This window comes from Chenopodium quinoa, unplaced genomic scaffold, assembly GCF_001683475.1.
Source record: "Chenopodium quinoa cultivar QQ74 unplaced genomic scaffold, ASM168347v1, whole genome shotgun sequence".
In the NCBI taxonomy this organism is placed as follows: Eukaryota; Viridiplantae; Streptophyta; class Magnoliopsida; order Caryophyllales; family Amaranthaceae; genus Chenopodium; species Chenopodium quinoa.
The window spans coordinates 1,742,824-1,762,233 of record NW_018742810.1 but is presented as its reverse complement, the minus strand read 5'-3'; the positions used below and the strand labels follow the sequence as shown (position 1 = coordinate 1,762,233).

The 19,410-nt window shown below is 34.7% G+C and overlaps 2 protein-coding genes across 4 annotated transcripts; both read left to right on the top strand.

Moving 5' to 3' along the window:
* Nucleotides 1–925: 925 nt before the first annotated feature.
* Nucleotides 926–5,347, top strand: LOC110725284 (protein-tyrosine-phosphatase PTP1-like). 3 transcript variants are annotated; one of them, XM_021904772.1, is made up of 9 exons: nt 935–1,339; nt 1,707–1,815; nt 2,260–2,318; nt 2,448–2,579; nt 2,821–2,955; nt 3,895–4,043; nt 4,126–4,267; nt 4,912–4,998; nt 5,094–5,347. In XM_021904772.1, the coding sequence occupies exons 1-8, from the start codon at nt 1,130–1,132 to the stop codon at nt 4,984–4,986; spliced, it is 1,011 nt and encodes a 336-aa protein (XP_021760464.1). In that variant the 5' UTR covers nt 935–1,129; the 3' UTR covers nt 4,987–4,998; nt 5,094–5,347. The 3 variants fall into 3 exon arrangements, with proteins under 3 accessions (XP_021760465.1, XP_021760463.1, XP_021760464.1); XM_021904771.1 differs by having other exon boundaries at nt 934–1,339; nt 4,912–5,347; XM_021904773.1 differs by lacking the exon at nt 2,821–2,955 and having other exon boundaries at nt 926–1,339; nt 4,912–5,347.
* Nucleotides 5,348–7,738: 2,391 nt separating this feature from the next.
* On the top strand, nt 7,739–18,940 carry LOC110725282. The gene is made up of 13 exons (XM_021904770.1): nt 7,739–8,234; nt 8,500–9,028; nt 10,976–11,301; nt 11,408–11,500; nt 11,588–11,675; nt 12,601–12,694; nt 14,183–14,280; nt 14,990–15,059; nt 16,451–16,554; nt 16,689–16,805; nt 17,550–17,626; nt 17,973–18,017; nt 18,107–18,940. The coding sequence occupies exons 2-13, from the start codon at nt 8,687–8,689 to the stop codon at nt 18,624–18,626; spliced, it is 1,974 nt and encodes a 657-aa protein (XP_021760462.1). The 5' UTR covers nt 7,739–8,234; nt 8,500–8,686; the 3' UTR covers nt 18,627–18,940.
* The last annotated feature ends 470 nt before the right edge of the window (nt 18,941–19,410 follow it).

Genomic DNA, 19,410 nt, shown 5'->3' with positions numbered 1-19,410 from the left:
GGATCGTCCTTGTTCTGCCATTATGTTGCTTCTTTGCGGCAGCAAGACTGGTGCAGGTATAGAAGAGCAGCAGTGACTTCTCAAGGTAATTTCCCTACATGAATATTCACAGAAGGAAGAATGATGATTTCTTAATGTACAACGTACTGCTAAAATTAAGACTGTAATCAGAGTCTTTGCGTTTGTTATTTCTTTTTCTGATTGCACCAACCTTGGAAAATTGGGTTCTGCCTTCTGCTGCAGTTTTAATTCATGTTCTTGTACGTGTATCTGTGTTTAATTTATATTAATTGTTCTTGTGCCCGTATCTGTACATATAACCCTGGAGAGGCATTTTAAAGTGAAACTTTGTTGTTGTTAGTATTGTTACTGCTGCTTCGTATTTGATGACTCCATATACATACAACATAGACCAGTAGATGCAAAGCAAGCTACCAGGTTTTTCCCCCCTTCAATGGGATGTAGTCTAGCTTATTTAAATGAAAATGTATATGTGTACATTGCGAATTTTATGATGGTAATAAATGACTAGAGATTGCTTTGTAAGTCTTCATATTGCTTTTAATAATTGATGAAGTTTGATACTTTATATTATTATATTCCCATAATAACAATGAGGGGCGGCTAAGTTGTTGGTTATTATATAAATGGAGGTAAAGGCTTAGATTTAGTATTGTTTTAATAAGGTATGATGATTATAATGGGTAGAACATGAGTTGGTGTGGGTTGTTAGCATGTGATGCTCAAGTATGTATTTTCTTTCTTTGTTTTGTACTGTAATAATAAAGATAGCATATTATGTACGATACGAATTAAAATGATCAACTTGTTATAAGCAACTTGCTTATTGTATCAATTTGTTTGAATATCAAAAATGCAAAATTTCTTCACATAGCCATTCATTAATAGTACTTCTATATACTGCATTTATATAATGTAGAAAAGTTTGGGATGTCCTGATTAAAAAAGAAAAGTAGACAGACTATCTTTCTTATTTCCCACCAATAAATATGTTGAATATCAAACACTGGAATCAGAGAATTTACCTGAAGACATTGAAAGAGAAGTAGCAATACCTTTCATTTTTTTCTCTCACACTCTCCCTATTCTTAACTTCTTAAGGATAAATATGGCTGCTCCTGTAGAATCTACTTCAGTTTCAGCTTCTTCTTCTACCCCTTCTCTTTCTCACCCTCTCAAATGCTTCGATTTCCCACAACATCCTCCTCAGTTATCTCTCTCCCCTGAGCAGATAGAATATTGCAATGATGCTATTCACTGTCTCAAGGAGAATTTGGGGCACCCTGATTTCAAAGAACGCGAGTTTGATCTTCTTGAGGTATTATGTCTGATCCACTACTTCATGTGACACTTTACAGAGTAACCACTGTTAGAACTTTTTAAATATGGGTTTTTTGCCGATTTTCTACTTCACTTTAAATAATTGCTGTTCACTCATTTTTAGTATGAAAATGTAAGTTTTTGCATCAATATGAAACTTGCAAAACAAGTTTTTGCATTATGTTAGTAAACCTATATTTATTCTGTATATCTGTTAGGGTGGGAAATTCTTAGTCCATTGTGCCCTGCAGATTATGCTCTACTATGTGTGATTCCTCTCAATTTTGTTGTCCATCAATATATTCTTCATTGTTATGTGGTTCCTACTACGAGATAGATGTTAAGCCAGCTCTTCTCTGATGCAGGTAGAATCAATGAAAGAATCTGATGTGGAAGAGAAAAAGGAAGAACTCTGTAAGGTGGCTATTCATGTTGACAATTTGAACAAAAATCGGTATCCAAATGTCTTACCATGTAATTCCTAATCCAATAAGTTAACTTCTTTTAAAGATTTTAATCTGTCATTTCTCCAATTCTAATGGAGCAAACACGTTCTACGTACTAATTACCATTGATTTTTGGAATATAACTCACACAATTAAAATGGTTAATGTAAATGTCTAAAGTTCCTATTCATTTTGACATAGCAAACAGTTAGTGTATGTCAAATTCAAAGTTTGACGGGGAATAATCCCTCCATTATTAAAAGTGTAAGATTATGAGACTAAAATACTACATACATTCAATACCTCTTGAATCGACCAGGTTAGAGCCTCTTCAGTGGCATTGGGGTAATGTTGGTATGATCTGCATGTGTAATTACTGTTATATACTTATATGAAGTATCTAGCTGCATTGAATATCTTATTTTTGCCTCTTTTTTTTTTTTTTTTTTTTTTTTTTTTTTTTTTTTAACAGTTGACAGCAACAGAATTGTCCTGACAGACGGGGGTTACATCAATGCAAGCTTTGTAAAAGTAAGTGATGTGCGCATTGCACTCCATATCTTACTATTTAAACCAGGCATGATCACTACATACTTTTTTCATAGCTTAATCTTTTTTTCTTTTTTTTTTTTTCCTTTTTTTTTTGTCCATCAAATTTAGTCTTCTGCAGAACATGCTCCTCAGTTCATAGCCACACAAGGTCCATTGCCAAGCACATTTTCAGATTTCTGGGAAATGGTGTTGCAGTATCGCTGCCCTGTGATTGTAATGCTTACACGGTTGTTTGAAGGGGTAAATTGATTGCTGTCACCTTATAATTAGCATTCTGTGTGACAGATATCTGCACTGATGTACTTCTTCCAAACTCCCTTTGAATCTTTTGCTAATGCTGCTTTCAAGTTTCAACTCTTGAATTAGGTTTGCATCTCAGGAGTAAATAAAAAAAAAAAGAAACTCTTTGTTGAACAGAGTATTTGTACTAGTAATCTATTTATTTGCAACTTCTGATTTATGGAATGCAATTCAAATGCAGAAGTTGAAGTGTGATGACTATTTTCAAGCAGAGAATGGACCTAATGAATTTGGCAACATTTCTATCGTCACGACTTGGATAAAAGAAACTGGGAGCTCCTTGGTTTTTAGGCATTTGGAAGTCACCAAAGCAGAGGTAAGGTCATTTTAATAAAAGAAATAAATTGGAGCAAAAAATAAAATAAAATGTGTGTCCTGTTAATGATGAACTTGATAAATGATTTCCTATATAGAAATAAATTGGAGCAAAAAATAAAATAAAATAAGTCATAAGTAGAGCTATCGTTTGAATATTATTTTAGAAGAACAAGAGGAGACCAAGAACATAATAGACCAAAGAAGACCTGCTGCCTGCTGCACAAAACTTTGTTTTTATGGTGTTTTTTTTTTTTTTTTTTTTTTTAAAAGAATATCCATTTATCTTTTATAAACTAGTATGTTTTTTTAATGTATCTTTCTTTCTATGCAGTCTATTTTGATATGTAGCAAGATTTTTTAATGCATCTTTTTTTAAATTCAAGTAATAGGATAGTATAATACTTGTTTATAAATAATACTTGTATTTGTGATTAAAAAAATTAAAAATTTATAGTTAGACCCGAGACCCGCTAGACCCAGGGGATCTGGGTCCACCTCCAAAAATCCGGGTCTGGGTCTGGGTCTGGGTCTGGGTTTTGTTCTTGTCAGACCCGACCCAGATTCGACCCATTGCCATCCCTAGTTATGTTCCTTGAACTCTTCATTTTACCTTAAGTACTCATGTCAGGTCTTTGATGATTTGACATATGGTTGTGGATACTTGACAGTTTATGCTGGGACAAATAAAGGAGATTTATAGTCAAGGGCCAAGGCTAATGCTTGGACACAAACCTGAGTCCAATAAACATGAAAACTCAGGAACATTGAAATGAAAATGATTATTACGCCTATGAATTCGCTGTTTGATAGTTATACAGTACTATTGTTAACTGAAATTTTAAATTTATCCATATATGAGCTAACTTTCTCTGGCATATGTAGTATCGACACCCCTTGATGAGATGGTACCTCACTGTTCAGTTAACATTTGTTGCAGTCAAAAGAGCCACCATTGTCAGTTTTGCATATTCAGTATCTTGGGTGGCCAGATCATGGCACACCGAAGGACACATTAGCTGTTCGAGAGATTTTCAGAAGAACTTTTCATCAGTCTCCCAGTGTTGGCCCGATATTGGTGCACTGCAGGTTATTAAATTACTTTATTCTCCGGGCTTACTATTCCCTGGATAATTTCAGATTTTTCTGACATATTAGCTACTTTTCTCAGTGCTGGAATTGGCCGTACTGGAACATACTGCACCATTCATGATACAATCCAAAGAATTCTAGGAGGAGATAAGTCTGCCTTAGAATTAGCCAAAACTGTCAAGGCATTCAGATTTCAGCGAGCTGGAATGGTCCAATCGCTGGTATTGTCTCTTCTAAGTGTTGACGACTCTGTGATATTGTGTTTGGTCTTTTGGTTATAACTATTGCTTGGTGCTTGATTAGTTATTGGAAATGCTGTAGTAGTCATGTTGAATAGTCCAACCCTTTGATGTTGCATTCTCTGTACAGAAAAATGGTCACATATACATAGTTCTAAATAAGGATGTCCGTTAAAAGCTGTTACATTTTCTGTAAGAGTACTTCCTCCATTCCTTAACAAGGAGGCACCCTGCTATTTTAGGCCTTCTCAATATAATAGTTCACTTTCTAGGATTAATATGTTAAATTTGGACTTCGCTCCCTTGATTCTTAATGATGGAAACGAAATTTAAATCAATACATTATTGGTATGATTATAACGTAAAATTTTATTCGCGATTAGTTCTCCTAAGGAGAAAGGCAGGTGAGTCAAGACTTTCCTGTAACTATCTATCTATCTATCTATATATATATATATATATATATATATATATATATATATATATATATATATATATATATATATATATATATATATATATATATATATTCTGTTTCTATCCTAATGCTGGGATCTTATACAATTAGCATGTAATTTCTCTGTTTCTATTCTATTCTTTACGTTGATAAGTGTGGATTTATCTAGGATCAATACAAGTTTTGCTACAAGGCTGTGATAGACGAATTGGAGGAGCTCATATCAGGAGGAAATAATCCTTAAATGCTCAATATGGTATAATTTAATTGTTTGCATTATCTTTTCTTTGTTAATTAAACTTCTGTCTTTTAGACAAAACTAGCATTATGGATCGTCTCTTTATGTTTCAGCTCACCTATAAGCCTCCGCACCAGTTTCTTGAAACACTGGTTTCTGCTGCAAAATCCAATGGAAAACTCATGTTTTTGCTTTTAGAGTGTGTTTGTTAGAAGCACGCCTTATAGGTGGCTTCTGTTTGCTTTTACAGTGTGTTTGTTGTTGTATTGTTGTGTCGATGAAGTTGTGTGTTTCAAGCTTTCTAGAGTCATTTACATTTCTTGGAAAATTAATAATACGATCTGCAAGATAATTTCTTCTTTAGGTAGCTTGCTGAATCAGGTGATGATTGTTAAGACTGTTGACTGAAGTAATAGTACTTGGTGCAAACTGATTAATTCAACTCGATTAATCACATCTCTAATCACATTCAAATCCCGCGATATACTCAATATCAGAAAATTGGCATTTAATCATGAGTATTACTGTGTATAATTGATGAATATAATGATTAATATATTCATTATTGGACACAAATTAAACTTATGACATTACATCTACATCTACTTGTTTAATTTCATGTTTTATATCCTGCAAAAGGGGGTCCAAACTTGACTAATACTTGCTTCTAGGGCCTATAATGATAGAGATTTCTCCCGAAAATTTATACTTTGTGCCAATTTGTCATACTTGACTTGGTCAGTTGGTCTTGTTTCAAAGTTGGAGGTAATCACTACTTGAATGAATTATGGATATGAATCAGTCACATCAAAATGATTTATAATTTCTTTATAAACAATTATCAAACCTGAGAAGTAGGGTATATTCACATGCAAGTATGTAACCATTGACTTTGCTAGTATGTAAAACTGTACTAAATGCTTTCGAGTTTCGACCACGATGATAAATCAATTATCGAATGATACTTATTCATTTCTACTTGTATCATGTTTTAATCTGTTCATCTATGACTTTCAGTCACATGACGTGAATACATATATCACCACAACCATTTATCCCAAGTATAAACATAGAATCGATGATACAACCGCACATCTAAAGTATTGTTGCAACCAATTTCTCTACACGAAATTAAACTGATTGACTACTATCTCATTTTTCTCCATACAGGATTAAACTAACCAATTTCTCTACACGAGATTAAACTGATTGACTACTAACTCATTTTCTCCACACGGGATTGAAATATCTCTCTACGTGAAGAATTGCCAAACATCTTTTAAGGACCACTAACACACTGCTAGTCTTATGCAAACTCTTCAAAATTGTTGGACAAATATTCCAGATTATCGAACACTAATTGTAGTTGGACATTAGCTCTTTGTGTGATTCATGTTACTAGCAAGTGGATCATGTAGTATGAGCCATCAAAATCTTCACGTATTACATGAAATAAAGTACTAGTATATCCAAATCCTAATGTCTTTATTACTACTTGTATTAAGATGCATGAAAATAATATAATATATTATTGGCCCTTTGAAAAGTCTTATACGAAGTACTTGATTACTTGTAGATTTATATTATGGGACTACGTATGAATCAGCAATTTGACCATTGAAATTCCATCTTTAAGAAACCGCTTAGTACTTAATACATTTGTCGTTAAGGATTTGTATGCAATTTTTGTGTTAAGACAGAAATTTATGCGTCTTGATTGTTTGCATTGCTTGTTCAAGGGGTTGGACTATACTCTAACTTAAAGAGTACTTCATGATTATTGATTGAATGAAGTCTTCATAATATATTTGGGTGACTTAAATTTCCTTATTTTATACGGGGTAATAAACGAAATGACACAATAACATACAAATATACAATGAATGATGGAAGGTTGGAAATCGGTATAATTTAAGTGTTGAATGAAATGATGAGAGATGGTAGAGTTAAAGTCATACTAAATAAAGAGTTAAGAAGTTAATTGTTGTAAGTAAAGATATAATTATAAAGGTTTAGGAACAAATTGAGAGTAGTTTAATTAAGTAATAAAATTATACGGAATAAATTAATATGAAAGTATGGACTAAGGTCTAATGTAATGTGAATTAGTTCATAGATTGATCCGAGCCAAACTTTTGTAAAAGTAACGTTTGGATTTATATGATCATTAGAAGATTATACAAGTGCATTTTCAATTTGAACTAACCTACCTATTTACATGGTAACTATAAAGGGTCTATGTAGAACTAGATAGTTACTTAGAATTAATCTATTCAACTAACATTATTTACTAGCAAGACTCAAAGAAAATTCACAAAAAAATAAAAAAAATAAAAAATAAAAAATGAAATGCACATACTTTATTGACTATTGCATCTAAATTCTAAAATATGACGAAGATTAAAAACAAACAAGAAAGTGACATTACCCATAGATTAGGGTTGAATAATTTCTAACTTGTCCACTTGTGAGAAAAAAAAAATAGCCACAATAAACCAATATGTAAAGTTCATACCTGCCCTTTCAGAAGTAAATTGTTTCACATATTTTATTATTCAAACATTCATACAGACACTTAAAGTTATACTCGTCTCTCTTAAAAGCACGATTCTTCCTTCTCTCGGAGTTTTTGGATCATAGTAAAGTGTAATACTACATCTAGTGTACAACTCTACACTTTACCATGAACCAAATAAGTTCAAGTTTCTACTAGGGATATTACTACAATCAAAAGAAGGGGGGGTTAAACAGCACGATCCAAGAAGTGCGAGTAGGAAAAGGAAGAAAAGATGTGAAAATGGTCAAAGGAGGGTGAAAAAAGTCTCAAAAGCTTAACCATAGTTGCACAAAAAAGTGATGAATATACAGTGGAATTGCTCAAATTTTTGGGTTTGCTGTTTGACTCTCTCTCTCTCACTCATCTCTCCTTCCTTGCTTTGCTTTAAGTTTAGGCACCAGAATTTCTAGAGAGAGAAAGTTTTTAGCGAGAGAATCAGAAAAGTGCGCCTCCTTGCAGACCGTGTGACCTGGGCTTGGGGGCCGTGTTAATCTCCATTTTCATTGTAAAATCAAAGTTTTCATCTTTATATTCTCACTGTTCATACTACTCTCTTTACAATCATTGTCATCATCATCATCCATTGCACCCCCATCAATTTCTTCGCCGTTTCTTTTACTCACTATCTTTCTGGGAATATCAAAATTTTAGAATTTCTTGGTGTTCTCACTCAGATCCATACTCTCTACTTTTCTGGGTATGTTTCCTTTCTCCCTTTCTGTATGTTGTTAATATCAATTTACTGCTTTTTTATTTTTATTTTTTATTTGGGGTTGAATTTTTAGTTTAGTCTATTTCCCTTTTTCTGCTTGCTGAAATGGGGTTTAAGGTTTTATTAGATTATGAACTATAGTTTGCTTAATTAGTTCGGTTTCTATGCTTTTTTATTTTCTAATTTGGGGTTTTGATTGGGTAAAATGGTATTTTAATTAAATGGGTATTGTTTGTTTTATGATTTGCAGCTTTGTAGAACTGGATTTTTGTGGGTGAATCATTATTAAGAGTATTGTAGTAGATCAGTGTTGTGGGTTCAAGTTTTTGCTGCTGAAATTGGTGTTATAATCTTGATTGTGGTGAAATTTGGTGGAGGTTTTATGCAAGGGATGTATAGAAATTAGAGAGTGTAGTTTTTAGTTTTATGTGAATAAAATGGGTGGGATATGCTCGAGGAAGGCTACTGTTGATCATGTCCCGAGTAGTGGTTATTCGCAAAATGGTGGTAGCAACTACGGTGGTGGATTGGTTTTGGACTGTCATGCATTGCCTGGTAAAGATAACAGTGTATCAATGCCTCCCAATGGTGAGGAAAATGTTGATAAGCATATACGGGAAGACTTTTCATTTCCGGAGATGGATGCTAATGCTAATGGGATCAATGAGAACTCTAATGGGATGTATACAGATGCAAATGATGATGGAATTCCGCGGTTCTCTAGGGTTTTGTCACATAAGTCTAGGTCAACCAAGTCCAAACAGGTTGCCGTTGCAAAGGTGAATTCCTATCATGTGTTATAATAGCAATGTTTAAAGGTTATTATGCTGATTTTTTTTTTCTTGCTATGAGTAACATTGATGCATCCACTCATATATCATGATTTTTTCCACCTTGAGTTTTCCTGTACAATAGAGTATATTTCATCACTCATCTAAGTCATCTTCATCTCAATTTTTAAACTTGCTTCAATGAAAGAGAACGTTGTAGCATAGAAACTCTGGTAGGTACAGACATGTTTGGAAGACTGCTTCATGCACAATAACATTCAACTTGTTTAAATAGGAAAGTTGTAGGAAGATAGAGCTTTTTGCTCATTGGTATTATGGCTTGCTTTTAAATTTTTTTAATCAATTGCTCTACTGTCCCCATATGCCTGCCTACTCTCCTTCAATGATGTTTACCTTACTATGATGTGGAACGTAAAATTTAGTGCAACAAACTTGCATGGAGGGAGCTAGGGATGTTATTAAGAAGTTGGCCTTGTAGGAGAGCATATAGCACTTGATAAAAGGGGAGGATCTTGGTTGACGACTACATGATATTTATTATGGCTCTGCTCTTTTCACCTGAAGAGCAAGGTTGTAGTGTACTAAAGTTAGGGCAGAAAGGCTGTGCTCTTTTCAGCTGAAACCCACTACTTGGCTGAATTGATTAATTGAACTAATAGATCTGATATGACCTCGTTACTTGAAATTTTTCTCAATTTGTGTGTTGAACTTTCGCTTTCTTATTTGAACTTTTTAGCCTTTATATGTACTACCTCCGTCCTGAAAGTTCGATTCACTTACGATTCATGTGGTCAAAATAAAATAACTTTGACCACATTTTATGATATATACAATCAGAATAAATTAACAAGTTTGGTCAACGATGTTCATTGGAGACCGTGCAAATGCAAAGTGAGTCGAACTTTCAGGAACGGAGGGAGTATGTTATATACTTTAAAGATATTCATTTGACGTCATAATAACATAGCCTATAAACACCTGCTGAAGGCTGCATTCATATTTCATACCACTCCAGGTATGAGATTTGCACACCTGTTGCACGTATTTATCAGTATTGTAAATATCTAGATTATGTCCTTGAACTATCTTTGAATGACGGACCTTGAACTATCTTTGAATGACGGAGGAAATATTACACTTAGCTTGAAATTCTGATAAAGAGAATTCGACTAAATGTACAGGGAAAATTCTTGTGAAAATCCTATCATGTGTTTATATAATAATATTCCTTTTCCTGTGTTTACGAGTATTACGACAGTATGTGAATAGATTTTGAAGTCGTTGTGAGGATTTTGTCACCATCCATCAACATAATTTGTGAGATCAAGTGTGTAACCTTTTGTTTACCTTTACTATTTATAATATTCTTTATATACATGTTTTCAGAGATTTCTTACTTGACAATTGAAAATTAGATCTAAAAGCTATGGGCTCAAGCCCTCCATTTAGGGAAATAATAATATGGAAGCCAGCTAATGATGCTTTCATCCTTGGTGTTTAATGGTTTGGTGCCCTTGCATGTAGCCTGCAAATTTGACTTATGAATTGAGTGAAAATAATCTCGTTTGCAACTCAAACTGGCTTTAAGTAGGTTGATAGATGGCTATAATGAAGGATACACTTGGAAGAGTTGTGGGTGCACCCCAGAATCCTTATATGTTTCTGTGGTCATTTTGGAGAAAAGGATACTGTTTTTGTTTAGAATTTGTTTTTTTTGGTTTTTTGTTTTAAAACCTTAGTCTTATATGTTTGACTTCAATATGACATCATGGCATTTCACATCTTTGCGTCAATAGTCAATTATAAATGGCTTGAATCCCTTGCTTCTGAAATTCTGTTTAGAACTTGAGGGTAATCAAAAGTTAAGGTCTAGGGAATAGCTGGTGAGTGTTTTGTTGTTGCGGTAATATAGAAATATCTTTTTTGGTTTTGCAGGTGTCTGAGGTGAGCTCCCGTTTAGGTAAAGCTGGCTCTGCTGGGTTTGGCAAAGCTGTAGAAGTTTTAGACACACTTGGTAGTAGCATGACAAGCTTGCATCTCAGTGGTGGTTTTGTCTCAAGTGTGACGACCAAAGGGAATAAGATTTCCATATTATCGTTTGAAGTTGCCAACACAATTGTGAAAGGTGCAAACCTTATGCAGTCGCTTTCCAAGGAAAGCATTAAACACCTTAAGGAAGTGGTCCTTCGCTCTGAAGGCGTGCAATACTTAGTATCTAAAGATTTTGATGAACTCCAAAGGATTGCTGCAGCTGACAAGAGGTATTTTAAGAACAGCTAGTTGTTTCTTCTGCAATCAACTTTTTTCCATGAACCTGCTCTTTGTATACACTTTTGCATGACGGTTGTATACTGATGTTTTTTTCAGGGAAGAATTGAAAGTATTTTCTGGGGAGGTCATTCGCTTTGGAAATCGCTGTAAAGACCCTCAATATCACAATTTGGATCGTTATTTTGAGAAGTAATGCTATTCTGATTTCTTTTATTTTTGTGATCTCTATAATTATCTGACACACAAGATAATTCTGTACCTTTCTGTTCATCTCAGATTGGCTTCTGAACTCACTCCTCAAAAACTGAAAGAAGAAGCTGAGACAATAATGCAAACTCTGATGACATTGGTTCAGAATACTGCCGTGAGTAATCTTCAATTTTAGATCTGATTGCTTCATTATGGCATTGACCATTGGTCTTTTCGATTGTTATGCCAGCCTATTGTATGTAATGTCCTTTTCTCCTTGCTAACAAGTTTTCTCTTTACTCTTTACTTTACACCATATCGAGTTCTTCTAATATCTCCCTAGGATTAAAAAAAAAACTAGCTTTTCTCAATTTCAAAATCTAACGGAAAGTTGAGGGATTAGCCTGTACCTATTTTTCAGCTTGCAGCTTGCTAAGAAGGAAAAGGAGGTTTGTCCTGGGAAAGTGGGATGTGTTACATTATAATCACTTTTGTGGACATTTAGATCTTTATTTGCCTTGTGATGATCTTCTAGTATATGCAGTTGCTAATGAACAGTTCTGCAATCAACAAATTCTTATTGCACCTATATGCTCACAGGGCTATAATATCGTGTTGATTCTGACAAAAAAAAGATTTTTTTAATCACAAAACATCGTCATTATAAAGCATAATCTGTTGTTAGCGCTCATTATATGACCCTATGATATTTTGAAGGTGCAAAGTAAAGTCATGAAGTATCAGTCTAATTGGAGTTAAAATAATAATTTATTATGTCCTGATGTTAAATAGTGTGTTCTGTCATGCAAGCAGTGTCTACTGTCTAGGTCAGTGCTTGAATTGACTTACTTTTTCTTTTTTTGAAATCAATTGAATTGACTTACTTGGCTATTAAATACTGTAAGTGATTATCTTATGCTACTGATATCCTGAGCTCTACTCGCTTTCTTTTTTTATCATGGGTTCTACTCACCTTTAACTTTTTTTTTTTTTTTTCCATCTCCTATCCCACCATGTGGGACCCTATTAAATCTGATAATACTCTATGAAAGAAAAGCTCGTAGTTATTACTTTTACAATCAATGTTAAATTTGATGCAGGAATTGTATCATGAGTCACATGCTTTGGATAGATTTGAACAAGATTATCGGCGGAAGCTACAAGAGGAAGATAACCCCAGCACTGCTCAAAGAGGTATTGACAGTTTGTTTGTTTGATATCATGAACGTAACCTTTTCCCAATTGTGGCTGTTTATACACTTTTAGTATTTTTTACCTGGTATGTGAACCATGTGCAATGCTGTTCTCCTAGTAGAATTTAGAAGCAGCTGTGCAAGATAATTTTTTGGATTGGTACGAAAATTTGTTAAATTACATTTCAACAGCTGTTAATTGTTTCTATGACCTATATGCCTCCCATGTTTTTCCCTGCCTTCAACTGACTTCCTCTCCTGTAAGAATAAGGGGAAAATACAAGACCTATATCTTGACCGAGCTTCTTTTGAGGGGAGCTGTAAGAACTGGTCTACTTATGCTCACTAGATGATGATAAAAGTGAAGAATTGAAATATCATTTGCAATCCCTTCTAACTTGAATACTCTATGAGTCTATGCTATCTGGACCTGAAAAATCCCTGGTTTTAATCTGTCCATCAAAATCTATTACAACTGACAAATTTATCAGATTTTCCCATCAAAATCATGTCTGACTTATTTATCAGGTCTATTACTTCTATGGATTAAACCCAGATGGATCTACCACTTGGAGGCAAGATCCATCATGGCAAAAAGTAAAAACTAAAAAGCTGTCATATACACATGGGATGGGCCGTGGCTAGCTGAACGCCACGGGCATGGCCAGCATTCCAGCCAATTGTCGTCTCTAGTGACGACAACTACTTCTGAATCTTCTCTCTTCTCACATGCACCTGACCGATTTAATGCTGTTATTATCAATTTTTTTTTTTTTGAACAACTCTCCTCTATAACATGGATACAACATACTTCCCCCCACCCCCCCCCCCCTAATTTGCTGTCCTTCAACTCTCTTTTGCACTCTGTTTGGTTGTAATATTTTCTTACAACAACAACAACAAAGCCTTAGTCCTAAAAGGTTTTAATAATTAGAGCATTTTATCTTAATACTCCTTCCACCCCTAATAAAAGTCCTATTTGCCTTTTAGGTCGGTGATTAAAACAATAAGATAATGGAGTTGGTTAATTAAGTGTCAGTAAAAAAGGAAGATAGTGGGGTTTAGTTGATTAAATAATGTGATTAAGTAAATAGATAAAAGTGAAATGAGACTTTTATTTGGGATGGAGGGAATATAATTGAATGCTGTATGGTCCTACCCCCTGCGCATATCTAATATAGGTAGTGTCCCTGTATCCTATGATTTTAAGATTACTGTATCAGATACTGGGATCTGTTCCTGTATTTGATACTGAAGCCTGAATCCTGGTAACATATTGCATATTATTAGTTCTGATATATAATGAATTTCGATGTCTAATGATGTGCTTTACTCTTCTCAATATGTTGCGTTCTTTGTGTCTGTTACCACTGTTATATCTAGATGTTTGTATGATTCATGTAATCTGTAAGTAGTTCAGTATTTATTTGCTTATCTACTGTAAGGCTCAGTGTCCATGAAAGTCATTTGCGGTGTTGATTTCTTGCAGGAGACAGCCTGGCAATTTTAAGGGCAGAGTTGAAGAGTCAAAGAAAGCACGTCAGAAGTTTGAAAAAGAAATCACTTTGGTCTAGGATTTTGGAAGATGTAAGCAGTTAGAGCTTATGATTTATACAACATAATGCTTTCTTGGTGCATGTGTCCTGGGTTTGATGCATTCAACTTGCAAGTGTCACCTTGGTCTCTGGAGCCCTCTTAGTAAAGCTATATTTTGAGCAGGTTGAACTGTGAATATTACACTGAAGTTCTGTTGATCAAGCAAGTGTTAATTTGATAGGGGTTTAGTTGTACTTCAATGCTGAAAGATGATGTGAGAATTTGGTATCTTGTTCGTGTGTTTGGTATGAGGGGTTTGAAGTAAATTAAAGGGGTGGGGATTGGTAGCTTGAATGAGGATTTGATTCATTGCATCATTTTAGGTGTGGAAATAAGTGGTGTTTTTCTTTTGTGTGTGTGTGTGTGTGAAGACATTATATTTCTCTGTTATTTTCACTCTTATGTGATTTGTGAGCTATATGAAATATGTACAAAGACGACAAATCTGTTATTACAATATTATTATTGTTACTCATGCTGTTTCTTCCATTTCTTTTTGTGGGTTTCAGTTTCAGGTTCTTGTAGTTTAGTTTTAATTTGCTTCTCTGATGCCTTATGATTTGTATATATGCATTCAAAAGAATGAAAACATCCAATTACTCCCTTCCCCTACTCTCCTCCCAAAGAAATGGAAGTACAGAAAAATGTAATTTGTGCTGCTCGCTCTTGTCTGATTGTGTTTGTCTCTTGATTTGTTTAGGTGATGGAGAAGCTTGTGGACATAGTACATTTTTTACATTTGGAAATTCATGAAGCCTTTGAAAGTGCTGGTATGTATTGGTAATCAGTAATTAAAGCCCATTCAGATTTTAGTTCACTATCTGACACTTAATACAAATAAAGTTGGTGGATCAGCAACTGATCCTCTTTCTGGCATTTGCACAATTCCTGCTTGGGAATCCAAAATCTAAAGTTCTAAACTATGCACTTCGTTCACTTGTTCAAAGACTTTCATACCCTGGTCTTATCCTCGCCGTTCTGAGCCTGAATAAAGTGATTTTGCAGTGGGAAACCAATGTACGAAAGGTTAAATAGAACATTGCAGATTCATGGAACAGAAGTTCCTTAGAGTCAATCACAAAGTCTCTTAAACTGCATAATATCCTCAGTCAGGTCATTCGAATGGAAGGACCCCCCTCCTGCATGAATCACCTGATCACCAGGATCTTTGATCTATCTCCATAGCTCATACGGTCTTGACTGAGAATCACCAGGCCCTCCTTTCACAAATTTTGCTTTTTAGGCAAAAATAGAATGAATGAAATTTAGTTATGAGGTGGATTCAAGATCCTTTGTTTGTAGCACCTGTTTGTGCCCAAGGGTAGATCTGGTTTTTTTAAATTGGGGTGGCAATTGAAAGTAATGAACAACAAAGGAGTGCAATTTTTGTTTTGGTTAAATGGGATCAAATTATCAAAGATACTCAAGTTAAAAACATACTTTCATTCTTAACTATAATCAATCAGCCACGACAAGCAATACTGTAATCATAAAGCCCCATCTTGAAATCTGAAAAAAAATAAAAAATAATTATCGTTTTATCTTCTCACTTTGTTTTCTAATTAGGAGGGGGAAAAAGAGAGAAAGAGGGGGGGGGGGGGGGTAGGGAAAGAGAAGCAATATATATTCCCTTTTACCATTGTCATTTTGTTCTTTTTGTGAGATTTTAATTTACTTAACTTTTTTATAAATTTGGACTGACAATCTTCCCTTCAAAAATTCAAATTTCAATCATGTAAACCACTTCTGCTGATGTCAGTAGCATTATTACTCCCTCCAATCAACTGGCTATTCTCATTCTATATTATATATCAATGCACTATTTTTTGTTCATTTAAAATACCTATGCAGTAATACTTGTTAGTTTTAAATACCAATGCAATAACTAATACCTCTTGAAAACCTATTTAAAACCTTAAATGACAATTTGAAACTTTTGATTATAACGACAATGAATTATTAAAGCGACCGGTTTAACATAACTTTTCATCAACTTTGAGTCTTGCATGGCAACTTTAGCATTGCAGCTAGTACATTTTATATTTAGTGAGATTTGCTTACGAGGCGACTTCTCTACAGATTAATTAATTTGTATTTGCCAATAAAGTACATGGGTTTATTAGTAAATGTTGATCTAGTGAGCTTCATTGTGATCTTGCAGATGGAGATAAGTCAATCAGGACATCTTCAAACAATCATCAAAAGTTGGGGTCAGCTGGCCTGGCCTTGCATTATGCAAATATTATTACACAAATAGATACTCTTGTGAGTCCTCCCCCCCCCCCCCCCTTTTTAACTGGTTGCGCTCTCAAGTATATACTGTTGTATTATTATATTATAGCATTTTAGATATTATAGATCATTTCATATTTTTTTTTTTAAATTATCTTCATAAACAGTTCTCTCGTTCAAACTCTGTACCGCCGAACTCAAGGGACGCTTTATACCAGGGATTGCCGCCTAACATCAAATCAGCTTTAAGATCCAAGTTGCAAGCATTTCAGCTCAAGGAAGAGGTACTGCGCTTTGGTTACAGGACGGATTGCAGTTGTATTACACTCTTGATTCCCTTTCCCTGTATGGTTTTTGACTTACCCTACTCTGGTGCAATTAATCTAGCTGTGTGGATGCATAATTTCTGACAGCAAAAAGGAATTCTAGGGTGTTCGTCTATTACCCTGCTCCACGACATTCTTCTGTCTTCATTTTCTAGAAAATTCACACCCCCTATAGTTAACTTTCTCCAAGAACAGTAAAATTTGGTAAACTGTTGAGGGCTCCTGGGCTTTAGTTTGGCTGGTGAAGCTACAATCTTTACCAAATTACAAAGTAAATATATTCTACAAATAATTATTCTGGTGGAAAAGCTTCCATTCTCCAATGAAAAGAATTTTAATGGTAATGAAAGAGTTTATTATGGATGTACTCTTTGTTGGGACATCAAGATTTTGTAAACTAGAAGAAACCACTGAAACTGGTCACCAATTAAGGAAGTAAGTAGGTCTTATAGCATGAGCCAAGCAGATGATAAGCAGCCACAATCTTGTTTAGTTCATTTTTCACTTTTTAGAGCATAATTACCTTCGGTAATGAGAAATTGATTAATATGCCACCCATATGAACTAGGATAGAACTATAGCAGCTTACTTATGTTGTCATTTTCACAAGTGGTTCTACAACCTTGAAAGTCAGTACAGTTGTATATTGGTCTAGTTATGTTTCTTGATTTTATATTGTATAATATTTTCTATCTCTTGCAGCTTACTATCCAACAAATTAAAGCCGAAATGGAGAAGACGTTGCACTGGCTTGTGCCTATTGCTACAAACACAACAAAGTGAGTCCTTTAAATCTGTATTACTCTCCTAGTCTCATAGCCTCCCCACCTTTTGTCGTTAAAAAAGTTGTAAAATCACGGTGATTCTGCAGTAGTTTTAAGGATTAAAATTTTTAATTATTTTATTTATCTATATACATTGTTATAGAAAAATGCATGTAAATTGTTGGTCATTATAGCATGAAAAATAATTATAAATTGATTTTGAAGTACAAATAAATCACCTAATAACACTAAATTATTTCTGACAAAAAAATTTATCTTCAAGAAGACTTGTGAGATCTAATTTACAAGTGCTAATAAATTATAATCCTAACTTTTTTTTTTCTGCAATGTGACTTTGTAGAGCACATCATGGATTTGGTTGGGTTGGTGAATGGGCAAACACCGGGTAAGTCAAATAGTAAATCTCCTGTTTCTTGTACTTGGATATCTCCAATAAAAAAAATATAGATTGTCTAAACTCTTTAAGTTTCTCAGTTCGGAGGTCAATCGAAAACCAGCAGGCCAAAATGATTTGCTCAGAATTGAGACACTATATCACGCAGATAAAGAGAAAACCGAGGCTTACATCCTAGACCTAGTGGTGTGGCTTCACCATCTCATCAGCCAATCTAGGGCTGCTTCAAATGGTGGCACACGATCTCCTATTAAATCCCCGATGAGGTCCCCCAACCAAATGACCCTGCAGTTGTCTCCACAAAAGACTAACTGTCCATCTCCTACACTCTCTATTGAAGACCAGCAAATGCTATGTGATGTGACTAGAAGGAAACTTACTCCTGGTATTAGTAAGAGCCAGGAGTTTGACACTGCTAGAATTCGCTTGAGTAAGCATCAACGGTTGAGCAAGAGCAATAGCCATTCTCCCACAAGAGAAACTAAAAGAGAAATTTACTCCACAAGACGACCATCATCTGTCCCAATTATTGATTTTGATATTGACCGGATGAAAGCGTTGGATGTTATTGACCGGGTGGATACTTTAAGGAGTTTGTAATTATGCCCTATATAAACAAGGTGAGATACTCACGAATTGTGGAGGTTAGTATGCTTGTGATTTTTGAAAATGATGGCACGCCTTCAGACTACTCTGGGAAAGCCGGTACTAAGCGACCGGATCCCAATCAAACGTGTAATTGAAAAGCAGAACCAGATTCGAGGGAGAGAGGAGGGGAAGGATGTATTGTATGCTCCAGAGGTTTCAGATTTCTGCAGAGGTTGAGGCAGCATGTTTTTTGTCAGTTCAAGTTGATGTACAGAATACTTTGATCACACCAGAATAATTGAAAAAATATATATTGGTTCATTATATTCCTTTTTTGCATCTTTCTGAAACAAACTATTCCCAATAATTTTGAGCATCACATCCCAGTACAGGTTACAGATCAAATCCTTTCTAGTTGATGCCCTATTCCGGTCTTTTTAAGGATGCAGACATTCTTTACCTTTCTTCGGGATTCTTGTTGCACAATGGTCAAGTTTTAAGGCCTAGTCCATGTTCAAATCAGTTCCGAACTCATTGTCCTAACATCTTATAATTAACGATTCACAACAGTCATGCTATAAAACTCATCATATAGTTGTTTGCTTCCCGTCATCTCTTCATCACTCCATACAAGTGAACTACGCAACATAGTAGTAACAACGGAGTACGTGTTTGACTACTAGGAAGGCGAGAATTACAAATTTACAATTACAGGTTCCCTGCGGCTCACATATTGATACTCTTTACACAAACTTTACGAGGAAAGCGAATCTTACAACGCACTCTACACATTGAA